Source organism: Aptenodytes forsteri, unplaced genomic scaffold, assembly GCF_000699145.1.
Source record: "Aptenodytes forsteri isolate BGI_AS27 unplaced genomic scaffold, ASM69914v1 Scaffold256, whole genome shotgun sequence".
In the NCBI taxonomy this organism is placed as follows: Eukaryota; Metazoa; Chordata; class Aves; order Sphenisciformes; family Spheniscidae; genus Aptenodytes; species Aptenodytes forsteri.
The window spans coordinates 960,557-979,691 of NW_008795021.1; the positions used below are offsets into that span (position 1 = coordinate 960,557).

Consider the following 19,135-nt stretch of genomic DNA (forward strand, 5'->3'; position numbering starts at 1 on the left):
AAAAATTATAAACCAAAAGCCACCAACCATATCATGGCTGTAAATCCATTTTTTTAAATAACATCATTATTATTATTATTATTATTATTATTATTATTATTATTTTAAAGAAACGCACTACAGAGCCAAGATCAGCATGTCCAATTAGTAGGAGGGACTACATGTTAAGTTCAAAGAACCCTTTTGCGTTATCTGATTCTAATAGTACTAGTAACAGAGCCTAATCTAACCTGTCATTTCAAGAGCTATAGGGAGAACAAATTGCCGTCAACAGGGAAAAGGTTTGGAACAGCATGCAGCCTGTCCTCTCCTGACATCCTACTCAGCAAATTCCTCACAGATTTCCTCCTGATGTCAGTAAAACTAACATAAAGGTTATTTCATAAAATCTTGTGTGGACTGCTAACTTGTGAAAGCCGAAGGACCCATGCCCAGAACAACAATAGACTCACGTAAATAATCATAGCATTTGTCCTTTGTGTTTAAAGCTTAACAGACGACTGAAACAGAGGAGAGGTTGAAGAGTTCCCATGCCAAGTACCAATGCTGTGAGCACATATTGAAATGAGGAGCCAATAAATGTCGAAATCAAGGTGACTGATCATATAAAGACTTCTTGTTTGACTGGAGACTGTTAGGAAAGGTTTCCAGTTTAATATGCAATATGATGAGCAGTGGAAAAAAAAGCAGTAGAGTTAAATATTAAATGCTCAAGTCATTATAAATCATACCAGCTATTTCTTCAGGGAACACAATCCCTTCAGCATATCAGGAATGCTGTAAGACACAGAGACGTGATCAGGGCGGACAGCAGGAGGACATTTGTTACCAGTGTTAGACTGGCAGTGTCCCCGGAATCAATTTTGGAACCCTGGTGAAACAACAGATAGGCAAAGTTTTGGGATTTTGGTATTTGCATACCAAAATAATGTCGTGCAACTGGTCAGAAACTTTTCTTCTTTATCATGATGCCATCAGAAATACAGGCGGATGTCCAAAATGATAATACTAAGCACTCCTTTCCAGCACACAGTATTTCAGCCAAGATCACTGGTATGTTCTGGTTACTTCACGCTGCTCTGATTAAAACTCAGTCATCCTTACAGCTGCTTTGTATTCCTAGAGCACTGCACAACAGCTGGATCATGCCGTTGATTTTGGCCCTTAAACTTCTTGGAAATTAATGTGTGAATATCAAAACTTTGTCCCTTTCTGTCACCATTTAAGTGTGAGTTCACCTGCATCTCTGGCTTCAGCACACAACACCTTTGCATTTGGGTAACATGTTGGAAAAGTATCAACATCATAACTGAAGACAGAGTAGGTGTTAGAATTACACTGATTTTGGCAGCCTTTACACAAAGAAAGGCTGTTAAGGGCAATGTCCCCGAGAGTGACAGACTGTCTGCCACACTTACTGTGATGTAAGACTTGCTGCAAAATAAATCTGTAAGTGCTAAAGAAATTTTTAAAAAGACCAAGTTTGACTTCCTTTAGCGACAATCATATTCTAATTAGCTAGTTGATGCAAAATTCCAGATCAATTGGTTAAGCTGCTCTGCTGCCGTATTAATGAATTAAAAAAAAGAAAAAAATTGCATCTGTCCTTTGTGGACCCACATTGATTTACACCAAGTAAAAGTGCACTTTAAATATGCATTCCTTATTTCTCTGTTAGCATGCTTATAAACCTATAGTCAACTACTCAGTCTTTACATGGCTTCATGAATTGTTATCTCAGCTCCCACAGGGACAGATGGATCAAAGTGGCTGTCTTGAGTTATGATGTGACAGGGTGACACACCACCTTTCGTGAAGTCTAACATATCCAGCTAAGTGCATCTGGTTGATTATGCAATGCTTGAGGAGGATGATGTGTCTCAGCTAGTCATGAGTTAAATTTAAAATTAATTGTGCACCTTCAGGTCTAACAGTTGAGTCATCTTACTACGGAGAAATCACTAACGCAGCATGTTACTAAGCAGAATACACTGTAATGTAATAATCTGTTTTCCACTGGAAAACATATGTAAGACAGACGTGCAGTATTTATTCTTAAAACATGTAGGATGTTCTAGAGCCATGAGCTATTCACTGTAAGCCATGAAAAATAGGTTTGGTTTAGAGATGAAAGTGGCTGGAGGCTGTGACCCACAGGGACTCTGAAGGAAACACTCAGAAAATAGAGACAGATTGAATCCCAAGTGCTCTCTCTTGAGAGGAAGCATGGTTGGAAAGTTTAAAACCCATTAAAGTTAAACAAATTGAAAAGCCCTATCTGAGAGGAAACATAGTACAATGTTTATTTTTCCATTACAAACCTGAGACCTAAAAGATTTCCTGAGGTTCTCGGGTATTGTTCATGCTTATAATGGAGATCTGTTTTTAGAAAGCATAATTCACGTGTTTAATCCAAACTGTTTGATGAAAAACACACTGCATAAGCATTCAGGAAGTTAAAGGGCATTGTATACCTGTATCACATACTGTTTGGATAGGAGCAGACCTACAATGCAAGGAATCTCATCGTGAAACTCTCTCACTCAAAAACATTGGGTCTAATTCTCTCCCTATTTATGCTGCTGGATGAATTCCACTGAATTAATGAAGTTAAGACATGAGTAACCAATGATAATAATAAGACAATCTTCCTGCTGAGTGTGAAACTACCAAAATTCAAGGCTAATGTGAGCAAGAGATTTATAACACTGGCCTGCGTCAAGTAAGTAGCAAGCCGTAGCAGGCCCAGCGTAACGTTAGCCAAGCTGATTAGTCAATGTAGTTTAGGTTTTGCCCCATCACTAGTGAACTGCTGCTCTGAGATCCTTATCAGAAAAGTGTGTGATGTTAGCGATGTTGAGAAGCATCTGTTTGACTAATGAACAAGCTGCAAACTAAATCCAGAGATGAATTTAAGTGAGAGGAAGGATTTGGAAGCAGTGGAATATTATTCATTAGATCTATTGATATAAAAACTGGGCAAGTTTCAGACATACAGACCCTTCTTCAGCTTTCTTCAGTCTGTTTGTTCAAGTTGTAGTTGATCTAAAGCAAAATATTTCTCTGTGCAGATCTTGCTTTCTAGTATTCTTAGACTATCTTCAGTAAATGGGATTTAAGTGAAAAATTAAGGTACCAGAAAATATGATCATATACAAAAGTAAATTGGAGTAAGGCAACATAAACTCCTTATGGTTTCCCTTGTCTGTTATACAAGCAATTTCAAGTAGGATGAAGACTATCTAATTTCTAGGAGACAAAATTACTTTTAACATCTGAGTTTGGCCCTGAACCAAGCCTAAATTCACTATTGCCTTTGTATTGTGTATGACAAATGTCTTGATTACAACTAACAATCAAGGTCTTCCACAGTTAAACACTGAAAGTAATTACAAAGACCTACTTCAACATAACATAGGGAGGTGACAGGATAGCAAGGTGACAGGATAGTAGTATGGGTCCATATATAAACATGTCTGAGTATCCTATGCACATCTGTTTAATAATGATAAGTAATGAAATACACACTGATGAACCTATCTTGTCTTCTGTGTCATTGTTAGTCAGTGACACAGGACCAGACCTTACAGGGTAAATGGGATTTTAAGGGCTAGCAACCACCCTGGCCAATCTGCAGGGTCAAGGGGGAAGAAAGGAGAGAGATGTTCATAGGATAAGACAACAGACAGGCAGATTAAGCTAATTTTAGTTGAACGTGTTGTGTGGATGACAACTTGAAAAGGGCTGATGGGTAAGAAGGAGAAGAACTGTGGAAAGATTTGAAGATAAGGACAAGTGGTTTAATTTGATATTGCTGAATGGCATTTAGCAGAGGGAATCAGAGAAGACTGTTGTTTGATGAGGATGATACACAGGAAGGATGATTTTCACAGCTATGTTTTGTGTGACACCAAGGCTAAGTTACTTGTAAACTAAACAGTCCCATGGCCCCCATTCTGTCCCTGGGGTCAAATAGCACAATCCAGCCGTGCTCGTACTACTAAACTCTCTTCTCTTCCAGAACAGCATGGCTGCATCTGGACCTAGCTTGGGTTTATTCCTGAATTGTGCCCAGGAACTGGTTGGGAGAGTGGTAGTTTGCCTGGACCAGAAGTGTGCCAAAGAGTGTGCTAAAATTTAAAAATACAGTAGGTCAAGTGCCAGAGCTCAGGAACATTTGCTGTCACTGTTTAATTTCCTAGGGTAGACATAGTCTAAGAGTGCAGTGTAGGTGCTTAAGAGGACAGAGATGTGAGTGTTCAATAACCATGGCCTGACATTTTGGAGAAGCCCTGAATCTTCTGGAAGGACTGCATTGATCTTGCCTGTTTACCTCTTAGTGGTTTCGTGCCCTCTCTGCTCTTTTTTCAAACTTCTTTTCAACTTTCCTTTGTGGCATTTATTGTCTAATAATCTTTAGTTTAAGATGGAGTTTACCACTTGATTTAGTCTGCATTCCCCATTTTCTTGGTTACCTGGAATAAAACCATTGCTTCACTCAGGGAAACTATAGAGTGGCCTTTGTTTGTCATGCATTGTCACTCCACTCTCATAGAGAATTTATACTCAAGGAATATGCTTTTCTAAAATTTAATTACATTCCTGTCTCTCAAGTAAACCTCATATTAAAATAATATCTACTTAACAACCTGCTTTGTTTTGTAGTGATGAATTGTGAATGATCAAAATGTTGACTGAAGGAAAGAGAATGTTGGAAAATGTTCTTTATCATTTTCCTGCATCACCTTTAAGTTCTGTACATTTAAACACATATCAGCATCTTGGCATGCTGAAAAAGATGGTTAGCCTTACTTTAGGACTCTGTTAAATTCATAATTAATGACCTGGATTCACTGTCTGCCACACACAGAGTTGTTGAAATGGTTGAGCTTTCTACCGCCGTCTCTTGACCATGACAGTATTTTTCAGTTTTTAGAAGATTGTTGTTCTTCCAAAAGGCAGTATTTCCACTGTGGCTTTTTGTAAGTAATTTTGTTTATAAATGCATCTTTATGTTTGTTTCTTTCTAGGTAGGGATGAGATCCCGAAACCAAGGTGGAGAAAGCTCATCTAATGGGCACTTCTCCAGTTCCAAGCCTGTCATCAGCCATGCAGAGAATGAAAAACTTCAGGAGGACGCCAAGAAAAAGAACAAACCTCATCGGAAGGAAGATGAGGTCATGGTTTCAGCAACTGTCAAACGGCACTCAAAATCACCTGGACCTACTGAACGAAAGAACAAGAAGTCCATAGAGCTTTCTAAAGAGGACTTGATAAAACTCCTCAGTATAATGGAAGGAGAACTGCAGGTAAATTAAACACCTTTTTTACTATATTTTCTATGTATCTATTTATTTTTAGGTTGTCCAAGATGCACAGGGCTCAACTGACAGAGACATGCAAATTTAAGGCAAAGGACCATAAGGAGAGAGCAGTGGTAGTTGGTGTTTAACAGGAAAGTCATAGTTTTAAGTACTGCTTTATTTACCATCTCTATCTGCAGCTACCAAAGCAAGAAAAATTATAAACACCTGTCAGAACTGACAAAGAAAGGAGGATCTGAAGGTCTTGAACACTTAAAAAAAGGCAGAAAACAACCACAGGGGAATCGGTTCGGAAAAAGGCAAGCAAATATAATGAGTGTAATTTTAATCTTTAATGCAAATATTCAGGGGACAAATCTGCAAGTCAGTAATACTGAAAAAAGGACTTAAGATGGCCCCTGGACCTTCTGCATATTCAGATGTTGCTCAGGGCTCAGCAAAAGCTCTGCCTGTCCCGCCTGGCCTCCAGCACTCTGCACATTCCCTGCCTTGCAAAGGCCCATTAGTTTTATTTCTTGGAGTAGCGCTCACTTGAAAGTTTTCTCAGTTGTCCTGATTTGCATGTTTATTCAGCCCAGTAGTAAGTCCTTGATGGCAGACAGTCTGATTTTGTGCTTAACTCACATCCCTTAAATTTCCATCCAGTTTTGAGGATTCTCTTAATTGCTAATAAATCACTGAGCTCTCAGGAGTCTCAGACTTCAGGGAAAATGAGATTTCAAAATAAAGAGCTGAAATACAGTATTATAAAAAGTCAATATGAAGACTTCTGACTTTTCAAAACTTATTCCCTTTTGTGGTAGGATTGCTTGCCAAATTTATATATTCTTTTATTTGCATTTTAATGATATTTTTCACTGAATCCATGGACAAGCAGAAAAAACCTGCCCAACCTGTGTGAAAACATTTTACATCTCAATGCCTTTATTCTAGTTAACCATCATTATTTAGCATTTCATACAAGGCTTTAGTTTTTTCCCTGAAACCCACATTCATAACATTTTTACTTTAATTTTGTTACCATCTTATCTGATTAAGAGAAGCAATTGTATTGGAAGTGATCGGTTAATTTCTTTGGTATGAGTCACCTGAGTTGCACCATTACCACAATGCTGAGATTTCATCTTATTAAGTATCATTCTTCCCGCACATAATTCACCTTCAGTTTGTCAGAAAATACTTTCAAGTTTCAGGAAATATGCATTCAAAGTAAGTAATTTTGTCACAAAGACAGGGAACAGTCATTTTGCAGTGAAAAACTGGGGAAATAAGCAAGAAAATCTGTTGAATGCAATTTTGCAAAGGAAAAAACTTTTATCATTACAGAACAGTATCCATATTTATAGTGCTTCATTTTACTTTATACAAAAACTTGTATATGTCATTTCCTGAAAGATGGAGCTAGCATGCAGCTTCAGTGGTGAATAGAGCCAAACCTCACTAGAAATGTATCATGCTCATGTTGTTCAGAAAGATTTACCCTGAAATCACCTTTGTGGTCTGGAAAGGGGAGGCGAAGAAAGTCACTAATGTTTCCTGGGTGGCAATAAATGTGGTCTTTTATTCTTTTCTCTGAGTAATTTTCATGTTCAATAGATGGAAATGTAGCTCTTCGCCACAGTCTTTTACTTCGTAGGGGAGTTACACAACCTTTAAAGGATTGCCCATGTTCTCATTATCCCTATGGGGATGGTGGGGATAGCTGCCATCTGCACTGTAATATGGGCTGAAAATCCTCACCAAGATGATACTCCCATTGCCCTGGACAATACTTTTAGGTATATTCATATGTACAGACCCCACAGAGATATTTAGGCACTGCTAAAGCTTCCCGGCATCACGGGAGGATTGTGAGGACAACCACGCTGGTAGCCATAGAGCGTGTCTGTTCTTCTGCTCCCTACTGCCAGGCAGGGAAGAGAATCATTATTCTTTTTAATCCATAGGAGTTTTTAATTTCATTAAAAAAAAAACCATTTGAGTTAGTTATTTACCTGGTACCTGTGTTGAACCATTACTGAAGCGGGCAAGCTACAGCACTTTGGCTTGAGATGAGAGCCTGGCTTTGATGCTATAAACAAAGATGAGCCAAGGAAGACTCCAGCCAAAGTAAATACTCTGGTATTACCTCCTGGCTGTCACAGTGACCTAATGCACTGAGTCATTTTGTGGCTTTTCATTTTCAGATCTGTTCGGACATCTCTGGTGGCTGGCTGGCATTTTGTTGGACTGACAAATCAGACTGTGGGTTTACTTTGAAGCCATTTCAGTACTGGCAAAGCAAACATTATATAGGCATATGTAAGAAGGTTTTGTTCTGAGAATAACAGCAGGCTGTACCTGTAGGGAGTTCCAATATTTTTTGGTGAAAAAATGGGATAAAATACCATGACTGTTTACTCAGCAGCCATGAGCAGGACAGATCTTATGTCTGCACTACTGAACGCAGAGCAGGGTGACACTGCCTTGTAAACCCCAAACAGCGAGCTCAGCCACGGGAAGTAATCTGGTCATGACAACCATGAGGTTAGCAGGGTAAACTGGCAATGTATACATATGCTTCATGTGCTTTGTTTGCTGTTCATATAATCTAACAATATAGCAAACATAGACCCATGCCATGTTGCTGTCAATATAACTTTTGAATCCTTACTTTGGGACCTGACCTCCCAGCTCTTCATTTTGAAGGTGAATGTGCCAGTAATGGTGAATGCCAGTGGAGACATGCCCTAGCAACAATGCTTATGTCTTCCTTTTTTTAAATCATAATGACCTCAGGTAGCTTGCCTGTGCTGTAGCTTCTAGGGCCAAGTTTGACTCGGCTTTGCCTGTTGTCAGATTTCCTGGCTTGGCCCTGTGCACTTACCGAATATAGAGGAGGAAAGGTTTTCATGAACGGCTGAGGTCACCATAGCCTAGGCCTTATTTTGTAAGAAAACAAAAGGGGAAAAAAAGTATACAGAAGCTGTGGCGATGAAAATGTATCCCAATATACATGGCAGGAGAGCTCTTAAGGGCAACCTCTCTGAAGGAGAGTGGGAAACAAATGAACTGATGACAGGAATTGATTTTAAAGGCCTTATAGCTCAGTAGAGTGTCTTTTCTCTTGTGAGATCTCACTGCTCATATAAAAAAGCAGTGGTTACATGGTCTTTAAACACATATTGAATATACAGGGACAAAAATCCATGAAGGATTTTTCCTATACCTGAAAAAAAATTCTGATTTTTAAATACTGCAAAACTGATTTGAAAAGAAAACTTCAAACACCGGTAGAATAAATCGGACCATGAAGGCACAGTATTAATTTCCCTGGTAGTTACAGTGATTTCAGTCAAACCAACATGTGAATATTATTAATTACAGAGCAACACAGGCAGCGTGCATCTTTACACTGATGATATAATCCTGTCTGTGGTTCACAGATTTTTGTCCAACAGCATATGTATTTGTCCTGGCAGGAATATATTCCCCGTACACTTTCTGAGCAGCAGCCATTAATCTCCAGCAGTATCAACACTGATTTTCAACATTTCCTGATTAGGGGCTCAAAAGGAAATGAGAAGCAGTATTCATACATGTTTACCATTCATTCTTCTATTGCATGTTTGGAAAAAGAACCCGCAATAATAAAAGTTCATTTACGAGGACAGGATCCCACTACAAATCATTGGGTTTTTCAAGAAAAATAATTTCTTAGCCAGCTTCTGTGCCTATTGCCAGATGGCAATTTAAGCTTGGGATACACCTTCCTATATTTCATACCAATTCAAATAGAAGCAACTTTTCCACCCAAGGCCTTTATTATAGCCCGTGTTTTACTGTGTTTCTGCAGTGCAGAAATGGCATTCATCCCCTGCAGCTCAACCACCTCAGCTGTTGAGGTCCCTCGCACACTTTAGGGCAGAGGGAAACGCTTCCTGAGAGCCTGGCGCTGTGGAGGAGCAAAGCTTTGCTCCTCAGAGCCGGGCAGCAGTGTGGGATGTAAATGAAATACGTGTTAAGGTATCAGCTGTACATTTCTTCGGCTGCAGGCCTGGGGGTGTGGATGGGCAATATGTGAAACGTGATGTCTTGGAGAACAGTATGTATAAAATACAAGTTACACATAGATTAATCACAAGTCACAATTCCTGAGAAGTCTTCAGACTTCCAAATGGTCTAATGTAACACTGGGTTTGGACTGGCTTTTGAAGGGAAACACTGTGTAGCAGATATTCGGAGGTAAACCTATTTGCATAGCATCCCTCCTTCAAGGGGAGAGACCAAATGACTCCACTGTCAAAGAAGCCCTTTCCTTTAATCTGTATTTATTTAAGACTGCATTTAATGGTTAATTTGAGTGCTCACACAAGGTATCAGAGCAATAGCTCCCTGGGAAGGATGTCTCCCCTTGCCTGGGGAGCAGCAGCCAATGTACCCCATGGCAAGGTGTGCTCCCCCTATTTCCCTGGTCCTGGCTCGAAGCCAACACTTCTCATGATGTCCAGTTTGATTTGGTCTCTCTGACGAGGTTGCTAGTGAAAACATCATTCCAGGATTAAGACTGGGGTTAGTAGGTTAATTGCATTTGTGCCACTGATTACCAAACTACAGATTGCACTGGTGGCTTCATCAGCTGCAGGAGGGGTTGTTGTGGGGCAGGTATGGGGGGCTGGTTGATGATGGTTGAAATAGGGTAGTCGTGGGGGGAAGGAGGTCTCTCATCCAACAGAGCCAGGAGAAGCTCATCTTCAGGTGGGCTGCAAGACTTTCTTCTTGATCTGCGTGTATCAGGGAAGGGTTAGCAGAGGTGGGTGAGGGCTGTGTATTTTGTTCTGTCTGGTAAGGTCCTTGGGAAACAGTTAGATACCAGTGGCTGTACGTCCTGCCATGAGGGAAATCCTCTCTCTTAACAAACTCAAATAACAGGTACCCACATGGGTATAGGTGATACACTACCTATCACGTTCTAACATTTTTAAAGGTATTTTGTATTTTACCATCTGTTTTTCTATCAGAAAACTAAGCTTTGTAAATGTAAAGGGGGAAAGGAAAATTGTTTAGTTTCCATTTTTCTACTTTCTACTTTCCTTCCTTTTTGTAGAGCTGCATATTTTATTAATACATTCTATTCTATAATCATTCTGTTCCAGCCTCTTTCCCAAGATCTAACTTTCCCTCTTTCTTCAGCTTTCCTTCCCTTCTCCTTTATTTCTCTAGTTGTGACCTTTTTCCCTATTCTAACTTTTTGTCACTTCCTCGTCCCCATACTGCAGATGCATTCACTGACCCATTTTCCTGATAATCCTGGACATAAAACTCTAGAAGTTCTGCTGGAAATCAAGTCCCAGCAGCTAATTCTTTAGGCAAGCACTTCATTCAAGCTTTGTCATGAATTTATCAAGCTGTGTTTTAAGACTAGGTGGGTTGTTTACCTTGACTACTCCTATTGGAAAATAGTTCCAGAACTGAAAAGCTTTAACGTTTAGCAAATTTATTTCTTTTAATTTCTAGTGCAATTGTAATTATGTGTAGTGAAACCTTTATGAAATTGTGTTATGCACCGATCATGCTTTGAAAAGCCTGCCTCTCTCCCTGCTGTTTAATGCCTGATGTGTTTGTAAACAGCAGTCTCACACTCTCTGAGCCTTTGTTTTGCTGTGCTAGCCATGCCACATCCTTTTAGTTTCCTCTAACAAAATAGACTTTCCATGTCTTCCATCACCCCTTGGTCAGTGCCAGTTACCCCCTGGGTTCATCTTAATATCTTAGCTGGAACTGCACACGGTGCAGTAGGAAAGAGCTCACTGGTGCCTTGTACATTGGGTTTAATAATTCCCTTTCTCTGCTGACATGGCTTTACTTGGCCTTCCCATCACTTGTCAGTCTGATTGATATAAGCAAGAGAGTTTGACTCTATAGCTGTAGTTGTGATGTTTTTCTCTCTGTCTCTTTTTCCTCTTGCTGCAATGTGTAAACTTTCATGTAAAGCCTTGAACTGCTTTTGTTTCAAACTTGACTTTCCTGAGATGTTGAAACCAACATTGTGATAGCCACCTAGGTATTGCTTAGTTAAAAACACCGTACAAACTCCTATATTTTTTCTTCAGTGCCTTTCTTGATACTCGTGCATTAATATTACTAAACATCGAGCTTCCTGAAAGCTTAAGCAAGGAATATGGGATAGATAGGTGGGTGGAAACCAGATGTGTTTCTTTTAGGTAATATTAAAGTCAGAAGAGAAAGTTGGGACACGATGCCTCAGCACAGGAGGAAAGAGTACATAACAGAGTGAAAAGAAGGAATTTTTAAATGGTCATTAGCAATATCTCACAGTTTGAGAAGCTGAAGAGGAGCCAGAGTGGAAAGAATAGGTAAAGCCAGTGAAAAGTGCATGTAGAGTCACTTTGCATAAGTGTTTATAACTGCAAAGTCTTGTTAATTGGATTGAAATAGTTTAGGATTTTCTGAGCATATCATACAGATGAAATTCAAATTCCCGAGAGAAAAACCTTGGCATGTACAGAGCTACAGGGAAAAAGAGAAGACAGGGTTGATGTGAGGAGGGAGAGGTGACTTAAGGAGAATGGAATGAAAGGAAAGAGGTTGGGCAATAGAAGAAAAAGAGTGTAAGGAAAGGAGGAAGACAACAGTGGTAAATGGAGCCAAGCTAGAGATGTGGAAAGGGGGCATAGAAAAGGCAAGACAATGAAGAGAAAGATGGTATCCACACTGTAGCAAAATGATAGCCTAAAAAAATCCCGAAAAATATCTGGCATAAGAATATCAGTACAATGAGTTAAAAAATTCTCTCCCCTCAGACTGACCCCTTGTTTGTTTGTGTTTTCCTGGTGAAGCAGGCTTTTGCAGGACAAAAAAATTAAATTAGGATAGACTTCAGACCACAAGTGCTCTCTTCTATTTTCATTGAGTAATTTATAACCAGAGATGAATTTTGTCCAGAATACTATGTTTTTTCTGTAGCTTGCAATCATTGCTGTGTAAAGTGCAGGAGATACCATGGGAGGTAAGCAGGGCTTGTCTAGCAAGTCCCAGAATCATGAATTTTAAAATAGAACCCTGCTGTTTTATGAGAGGAAAAAAAAAAGGATAAGACAGTATACTGAAATATAGTTAAATTGTGATATTCAGGCAATTTCCTGCTCCTTCTGAAATTAAGGGCAGAGGTACTATCAACCATAGTAATGATAGCCATCTCTTTGGTAATAAAATTGCTTTAGAATTATATGTTTTTCAAAGTAATTATCCTCAATAAAATGTCACTGTCACTGGCCAGCTGTAGGCTGAAAACCTCTTTCACAAAGACATTTTAACATCCTTTGTTAATGCCTGAGCTGTACTTAACAGAGCTACATCTATCATGTTATTTAGGCTTGGAAGGTCAGAAGAGAGAGGAATAATTGGCAGGTGTCTCTGATCCATTGAACATCTTGTCTAGAGTGGAGGGAAGAGTATGAGCAGCTTGGGTTTTTTTCAAAACTTCTTGGTCTTCTGTCCAAAACAGGACAGTAAGGACTGCCCCTGATCAACTTTTAAGTTTTGGTCTTGTTCCCACTGGGATCAGTGTCTTTAACTGATCCTCCTTTGCAATCTTTTAAGAATAATTTTAATGAACTGATGACATTTGACTCTTTTTTTTTTTCATTTACTTAATAGAAATTGTATTCTCAGTGCAACGGTAATGAGAAAGCTTGTATCTTTTCTCATTTTCTTGAGAGAAGGGTCACTCTGTGGGAGAGGACATGGCCAACCCTTTTGCAATAAATGCTAGATGCATGGATTCCCTGGCTTTAAAATATCTGGGATTCTTGGGAGAGCTTGCAATGAGCAGATGTCTTATATGTCATAACGCTGTCTAATACTCTGAGTCACCAGTTGTTAATTTAACATTGCAGTTGTAGCTGAGTCTGTTTTTATTAACTTTGCTGCCTCAGTTGTGTATTTATTAAGTTTGTGTCTCCTATTCTCCAGCTTAGGATCAGATAAGCTCTTGAGAGCAAAACGGATTATTTTCGATCCAAAATGAGCTTTAATAAAAGCAAATATAAGTCTTTCAGCAGGGCACGTGCCTGCTCACACATGCCCTTTGGTGAGCGCTGGACTTGGGCCACCAAAGCCACAGGGTCTTGTCCTCAGTCTCCCTCCCTCCCACACACCACAGAAGCACTGCCATCAGGCCTTAAAACACCTTCAAACACCTGTTAAGGGTGCTTTATGGTGTACAGCTGCAGGGCAGAGTTGAAGCCCTGTGGAGGGACCATATCACACTGGATGGGACCAAAATTGGGAAAAAACTTGACATCAGGCTGAGTGTTGAACCCATGGGGTGAAATCAGTTGGTCCCAAGAAAGTCATGGTTTGACTGGGACATTCATACAGTTTTATCTGTAAAATTTCTGTTTTGAATCACAGCTATTTTATGCTATGAAAATTTTATAAATTATATATAAATGCTTGGATTTATAAAGTATGTGCACAGGTATTTTTATCTTTTATAGCATTCACCTGCATGTGATTCATGCAATACATGCAAACTGTACTTGGTGTGGGTGTCGGTCTCTTCTCCCAAGTAACAAGCGATAGGACGAGAGGAAATGGCCTCAAGTTGCGCCAGGGGAGGTTTAGGTTGGATATTAGGAAAAATTTCTTCACCGAAAGGGTTGTCAAGCATTGGAAGAGGCTGCCCAGGGAAGTGGTGGAGTCCCCATCCCTGGAGGTATTTAAAAGACGTGTAGATGTGGTGCTTAGGGACATGGTTTAGTGGTTGACTTGGCAGTGCTAGGTTAACGGTTGGACTCGGTGATCTTAAAGGTCTTTTCCAACCTAAATGAGTCTATGATTCTATTCTACGATTTTTTATATAATAATTGTGAGAACATGGCTATTTGAGAAAGTGTCTTGTTTCTAGGGTTAAAGGCTCCACCTATTGGTTGACTAAAATGAGAGAAATGTAACATTTTCACATAGAAAATTGCTGGCCCTACTGAACATCCTGTGTCTTGCCACATCTTGATGAAATTGCTGGCTTCAGTGTAGAATTTTGCATGATGTCCAAAATAAAATGAGCTCAGTGACTTATTTCTGAGGGCTGTGCACATGCAGCACCCAAAATGATGCACTGCTGAGACACTATGAAGGGAAGTCCTTTCCTAAGACAGGAATGGTTTGGATTTTGCAAGCAAAGTCTTTCTTATCCTGGAAATTATTGTTTTTCTTTGCAAAAAAATTAGCATCAATTCTTCCATGCCAGCAAAATGAGTGGAACTGACTAACCCAAGTACAGTTGCATGGTAACTTCCAGGCATTTGCCACCTTCAAGATTAAACAGCTCAGAAACAGAAGTATTGATGCGGTCAGCTTCATAATGAAAACCTGTTTCCCCAGTATTGGCTCAGGCAGTCTCAGCAGTTCAGGCAAAATGGCATTTTGAAGGGCTTCAGAGTTGTTGCTGGGAATGCAATGGGAGGATGGAGAGGGTAGAGGATGTCCAAGTGGGGCTTGGGGAGGACAAGGGGAAGGACATACCCTCTGGGGCTTGGGGAGGACAAGGGGAAGGACAGATATTGGGGAGGATCAGGGGGATTTCAGAGACAGCAGGAGGCTGTGAGGTCATCATGGACATTGCCGGGAGCTCTTGCTCTGCGCCTTTCATTGCCTGCTCTCTCTAAGTTACTTCACTCTAAGAGTTCGCACCACTTCCCTCGTTTCCTCTGACAACTCCTCCGTTCAAATAATTGGCTATGCTGCTAAGTGCTCGCTGTAATGCAGTCCTACTGTTCTTGCCCATTCATCAGTCATCAGTAACTTGAATGCACATCCGTGTAGCACAGAGCACTGAAAAACAGCTTGTTGAAGCCAACAAAATGCTTGGACAAGAGAAAGTTGTGTATACAGTTTATTACACATGTATACACACTTACGTCTGTTGGTATCCTGCTCTGACTTATGCTCGCATCTCCGCAGAGGAGGCAGAAGGATTTCCTCTGAGCTTCATCATCCTGACGGCTACAGCCCTGCTGGCACCAGCTTGTCTCTCTCTCCATCCCGCTCCACACGTGCTCATTCCTGCCAGAAGACAGCTAGATCACTGTGGAAAAAAATACCTGGGCAGGTTTGTTCCTCTTGGAGAGCGGGTACTTATGCCAGTAGCTTCAAGTGCCTCCCTGAAGTTCAGGTCAGAGCACCTACTTTCAGATGCTTCAGTTCCTTCTACAGTCAATGAAGCACTTTCAAAGAGCGATGTAGATGACCTAAGTTACATGTCTAATGAAGACACTTTTTAGTTTCCAATGGATTTCAACAAATTGGATGATAAAATAGAAGTACATAAACATGGAAGAAATAAAAGAATATAATGAATGGGGGAAAATGAATAGGAGAACAAAGATATTGATGTCAGAGTGCCATATTTTTTGTAGTATTCATAGCATTAGTACCTAGATCTTATATATACTTATGAATTAAATCTCACAGCATTCCTGGGAAGTATTATTTCCTTTATGGAATGGAAATTGGAGCATGGTCAGGTTAATTTTAGGTGCGAAGCATGAGAAAGAGGTCCATGAACAGAACATGGATGTCTTGAGTCTTGGTCCAGACTGGTTAACATAAGATTAAAGGGCAGATAATAATACAAGAAAGAGGAAAAGAAATGCTTTTTCTGTTATTACCCTTTCATTAGTCATCTTTTTTTCTTCTTAAAGAGGTGCTAACTGATCACAAAATAAGTTGTGGTTACAAAAGGAACACGGCAACTTACTACACGACTTCAGCAATATAAAAACACCTCAATGTGTGGGAAATGTGCTGCAATTTTAATGACTTCCTATACTGCTACAGTAGCTTGTGATTGGCCATTCACCTGGGATATGGAAAGCTGCAGATCATTTCCTTAGCATGAATAAACCAGAATAGGAACTTAATAATTTGGGTTTTCATGTCTGATTTAGAGTACCTGAACCAGGAAGCTCTCCTCTGCCTTTGCAAGCATTGCGGTGACTAGTGCTGGTCGGAGAAAAGACCTCAAGTTGCTTTGTTAATTACCTCATTATTAGGATGCACACTGCATCTCGCAGCCACGTACCAGCCCTGAACTGTGAATACAGTCATTCGTGCGCTGTTGTTAATGATTCTTCCTGCTCAGGTGTCCAAAAAGGTGCTTTAACTGATGTTCCTTCTTCTCCCTGCTGGCTAGTTGGATCAATCTGTGGTCTCTGCTTGCTGCCAGGCTTCAGGTCATGTGCAAGGTGTTATTGTATGGTTAATGTTGGCTGAGATGTAAACTATATGACTGGATACAGCAAACCCAAAACAGCGGGTTTAGCCATTGTGATGCATTGCTGAAGCATGTAAAGCATATCCCAACATGGAGATTTGTGCACACAACTGACAGTGACCCCTCGCATTGGTCTCTCTGTGCTGATTGGATCATGACACTGTAATTCTATATGCCACAGTAACTGCCCCACGGTTCGATAATACTGAGCAAAGCACTCTTTCAGTGTGAAAAGACAAGACAGGATATCCCAGACCCTAATAATTCTGAAAACATCAAGCCGTGTGGAGTTAATACTTCTCAGGGCCTTGCCATGGGAATTTTCTGGCTGTGGCCCAGACTACAGATAATTAATTATGTCAGTGAAAGGCTCTGGTGGCCTGTTTTCTTCAGAAAAAAGTGACATCATCCATGGAGCTCTCTGGCAATAAAGCAGAACAAAGCTGTGTGGGCAGGAAATAACAGACAGATGTCTTCTAGTGCTCATTTGATCTGTTTCGAAGCTTGCTGTAAGAAGTAATACATTGCTCTGTGCTGCTTATCCCCAGCTCTGCAATCTTTAGCGTGGACTTTTTTAAACGTAAGAGGCCAAATTAATCTCTGATGTAATTCTTTTGGAGCCACTTCAGAGGGTTTGTGCAGTGGATGAGCTGGTCTATCATGTGCCTGTCCTCAGTATTGATTTTAGAAGGACTTTCTGTGTTATCACTGTAAGATAACGCACAACAAAATGAAATACACTGTATAGCTCCAAATGCTTCATACAAGGCCAGAAAGTTCCGCACGGTGTGGAGAAGACAGGAAAATTCTGTTTCATATCCCCAGAGTCACGATGGATCACTTGCATTTCTGGATATATTTCACTAAACTTTTGTACAAAACCACCAATGGTCGCTTTTCATCACTGAAGTCATCTTTTTACTTCCAAAGTAAATCACATACATAGACCTGAGTCCAGAATTGATAAAAGAAATTCGTGCAAGTGAACTCCACAGTTTCAAGTATTAGGAAATTAAGCTAAGATGAAAGGCAAGAAAAAAACTTTGCTGTACATAGTCTTCCTTGCAAGAAAAACTATGTATACCTGTCATTAGACAGCATTTTGCGTGGCTAGAATCACTGAGTGAGTGATATAAACAAGGCTACTTCAGATATCTGGTATAGGGGAGAAAAATACTTCTTGAGTTTTTAGCAAAAAGGAGCTTTGTACGATGCATTATGCAATAGAGCATCTAACTTCCCAGCTTCGAAGCATGCTTTGTACACTAAGTACATCTGACCTGGAAGACAAATTGCTACCCAGTCCTTGTAGCAGTACATAGGGATAGCTTGAGGAATCAGGCCTTTAACAAAAGTATCATTCCAGTAGGCAGGGGTAATTTTTGTTACTTTCTCTATTCATATGCATAGCATCATGACAAAAAATGAAGAAAGTGCACTTTCCTTTTAATTATTTGAATTTCCTCCTAAGGTAAGGAAAGAAGGGAAGTTACTGAGTTTAAAAACGGATTAGTGGATTACTGTTAAGAAAGTTTTGCAGAAGCAGATTTTCAAGCACACCTGCCTGAAGATGCTTTCTTCATTCAAGTAAACTAAATGAACACATGGTATTCGCTCTCTGATGTCTCTAATGGGAATTTTCGGAGACAAGACTATTCCTGCCCTGGCAACGACACAGCACGAGTTTGTCCTGGATAGCGCAGAAAGCAGTGTGAGAACATCCTCCTGATCTCCCACAGAAGGATGCCTTGGCTGTGATGTTTGTCAGCTATAGGTGAAACATTTGTAAAGTCTACTGGAATTTATGAAATCAGCCACTGGTAGGACCACAACATTACATGGAGAACCTGTGACCTTATCTAGTTTCTGATGCAGTACAGAGCAGCTGTTGCACTATAAATAACCTGAACTGTGTGAAATGCAAGTAACAACAACATAAGTAGAAGTAAAGGTTCCTGTCTGTGGTTTGACAGTTATTTCTTGCCATTAATCACTGGCAAGAAAAATATGACTTCATAAACATTAAACCTCTATTACTTGGTGCTTTCACTTGTGCAGGCATAACAAAGTGTCATGACAACTAGAAAAGAAGTAGTCAAAAGCTGGAAATATCAGACCTTCCAAATATTACATAAGTGTATTCCCTGTAAATACTACTCCTGCTCCCGAATTTTCAAAATTTCTTTCAATTAATTGAGAGGATTGTCATCATGTTATTGAAATATTTAGATTGCTCTGAAGTAGTTAGATGCATTTTAGATGGCTCCAAACATGGAGCTATGAAGGAAATAATTACTGGTGACTGATTTTGAGAAAGGCACACTGTGAATTTGCAGGAAGGCTACTCACAAACAAAATTCAGGAGAAGAGTTCAGGAGATGTACTGGCAAAGGATGTTAAGTTGGATTTTACTCTCAGCTGACAGTGATTGCCTTGACTCCATTCAGCCCATCTTGAATACAACTGATTTTTTTTTCCGATTTACTAGATGCCTTACATGAAACGAGTTTGATCAGCTCAGTCCCATTTCCCA

General features: G+C 40.0%; 1 protein-coding gene across 7 annotated transcripts in view; it reads left to right on the plus strand.

Annotated features, from left to right (window-relative positions):
* Positions 1–19,135, plus strand: part of FILIP1 (filamin A interacting protein 1) — a 117,739-nt gene that overhangs the window by 44,947 nt on the left and 53,657 nt on the right. For 6 of the 7 annotated variants that reach the window (XM_009275765.2, XM_009275770.2, XM_009275764.2 and 3 more), the window contains one exon: positions 5,031–5,309. In XM_009275765.2, the coding sequence (XP_009274040.1) occupies positions 5,037–5,309 (273 nt within the window). In that variant the 5' untranslated portion in view covers positions 5,031–5,036. Of the gene's footprint in view, positions 1–488; positions 594–5,030; positions 5,310–19,135 lie in introns of all 7 variants that reach the window. The other variant, XM_009275768.2, reaches the window with a different exon arrangement.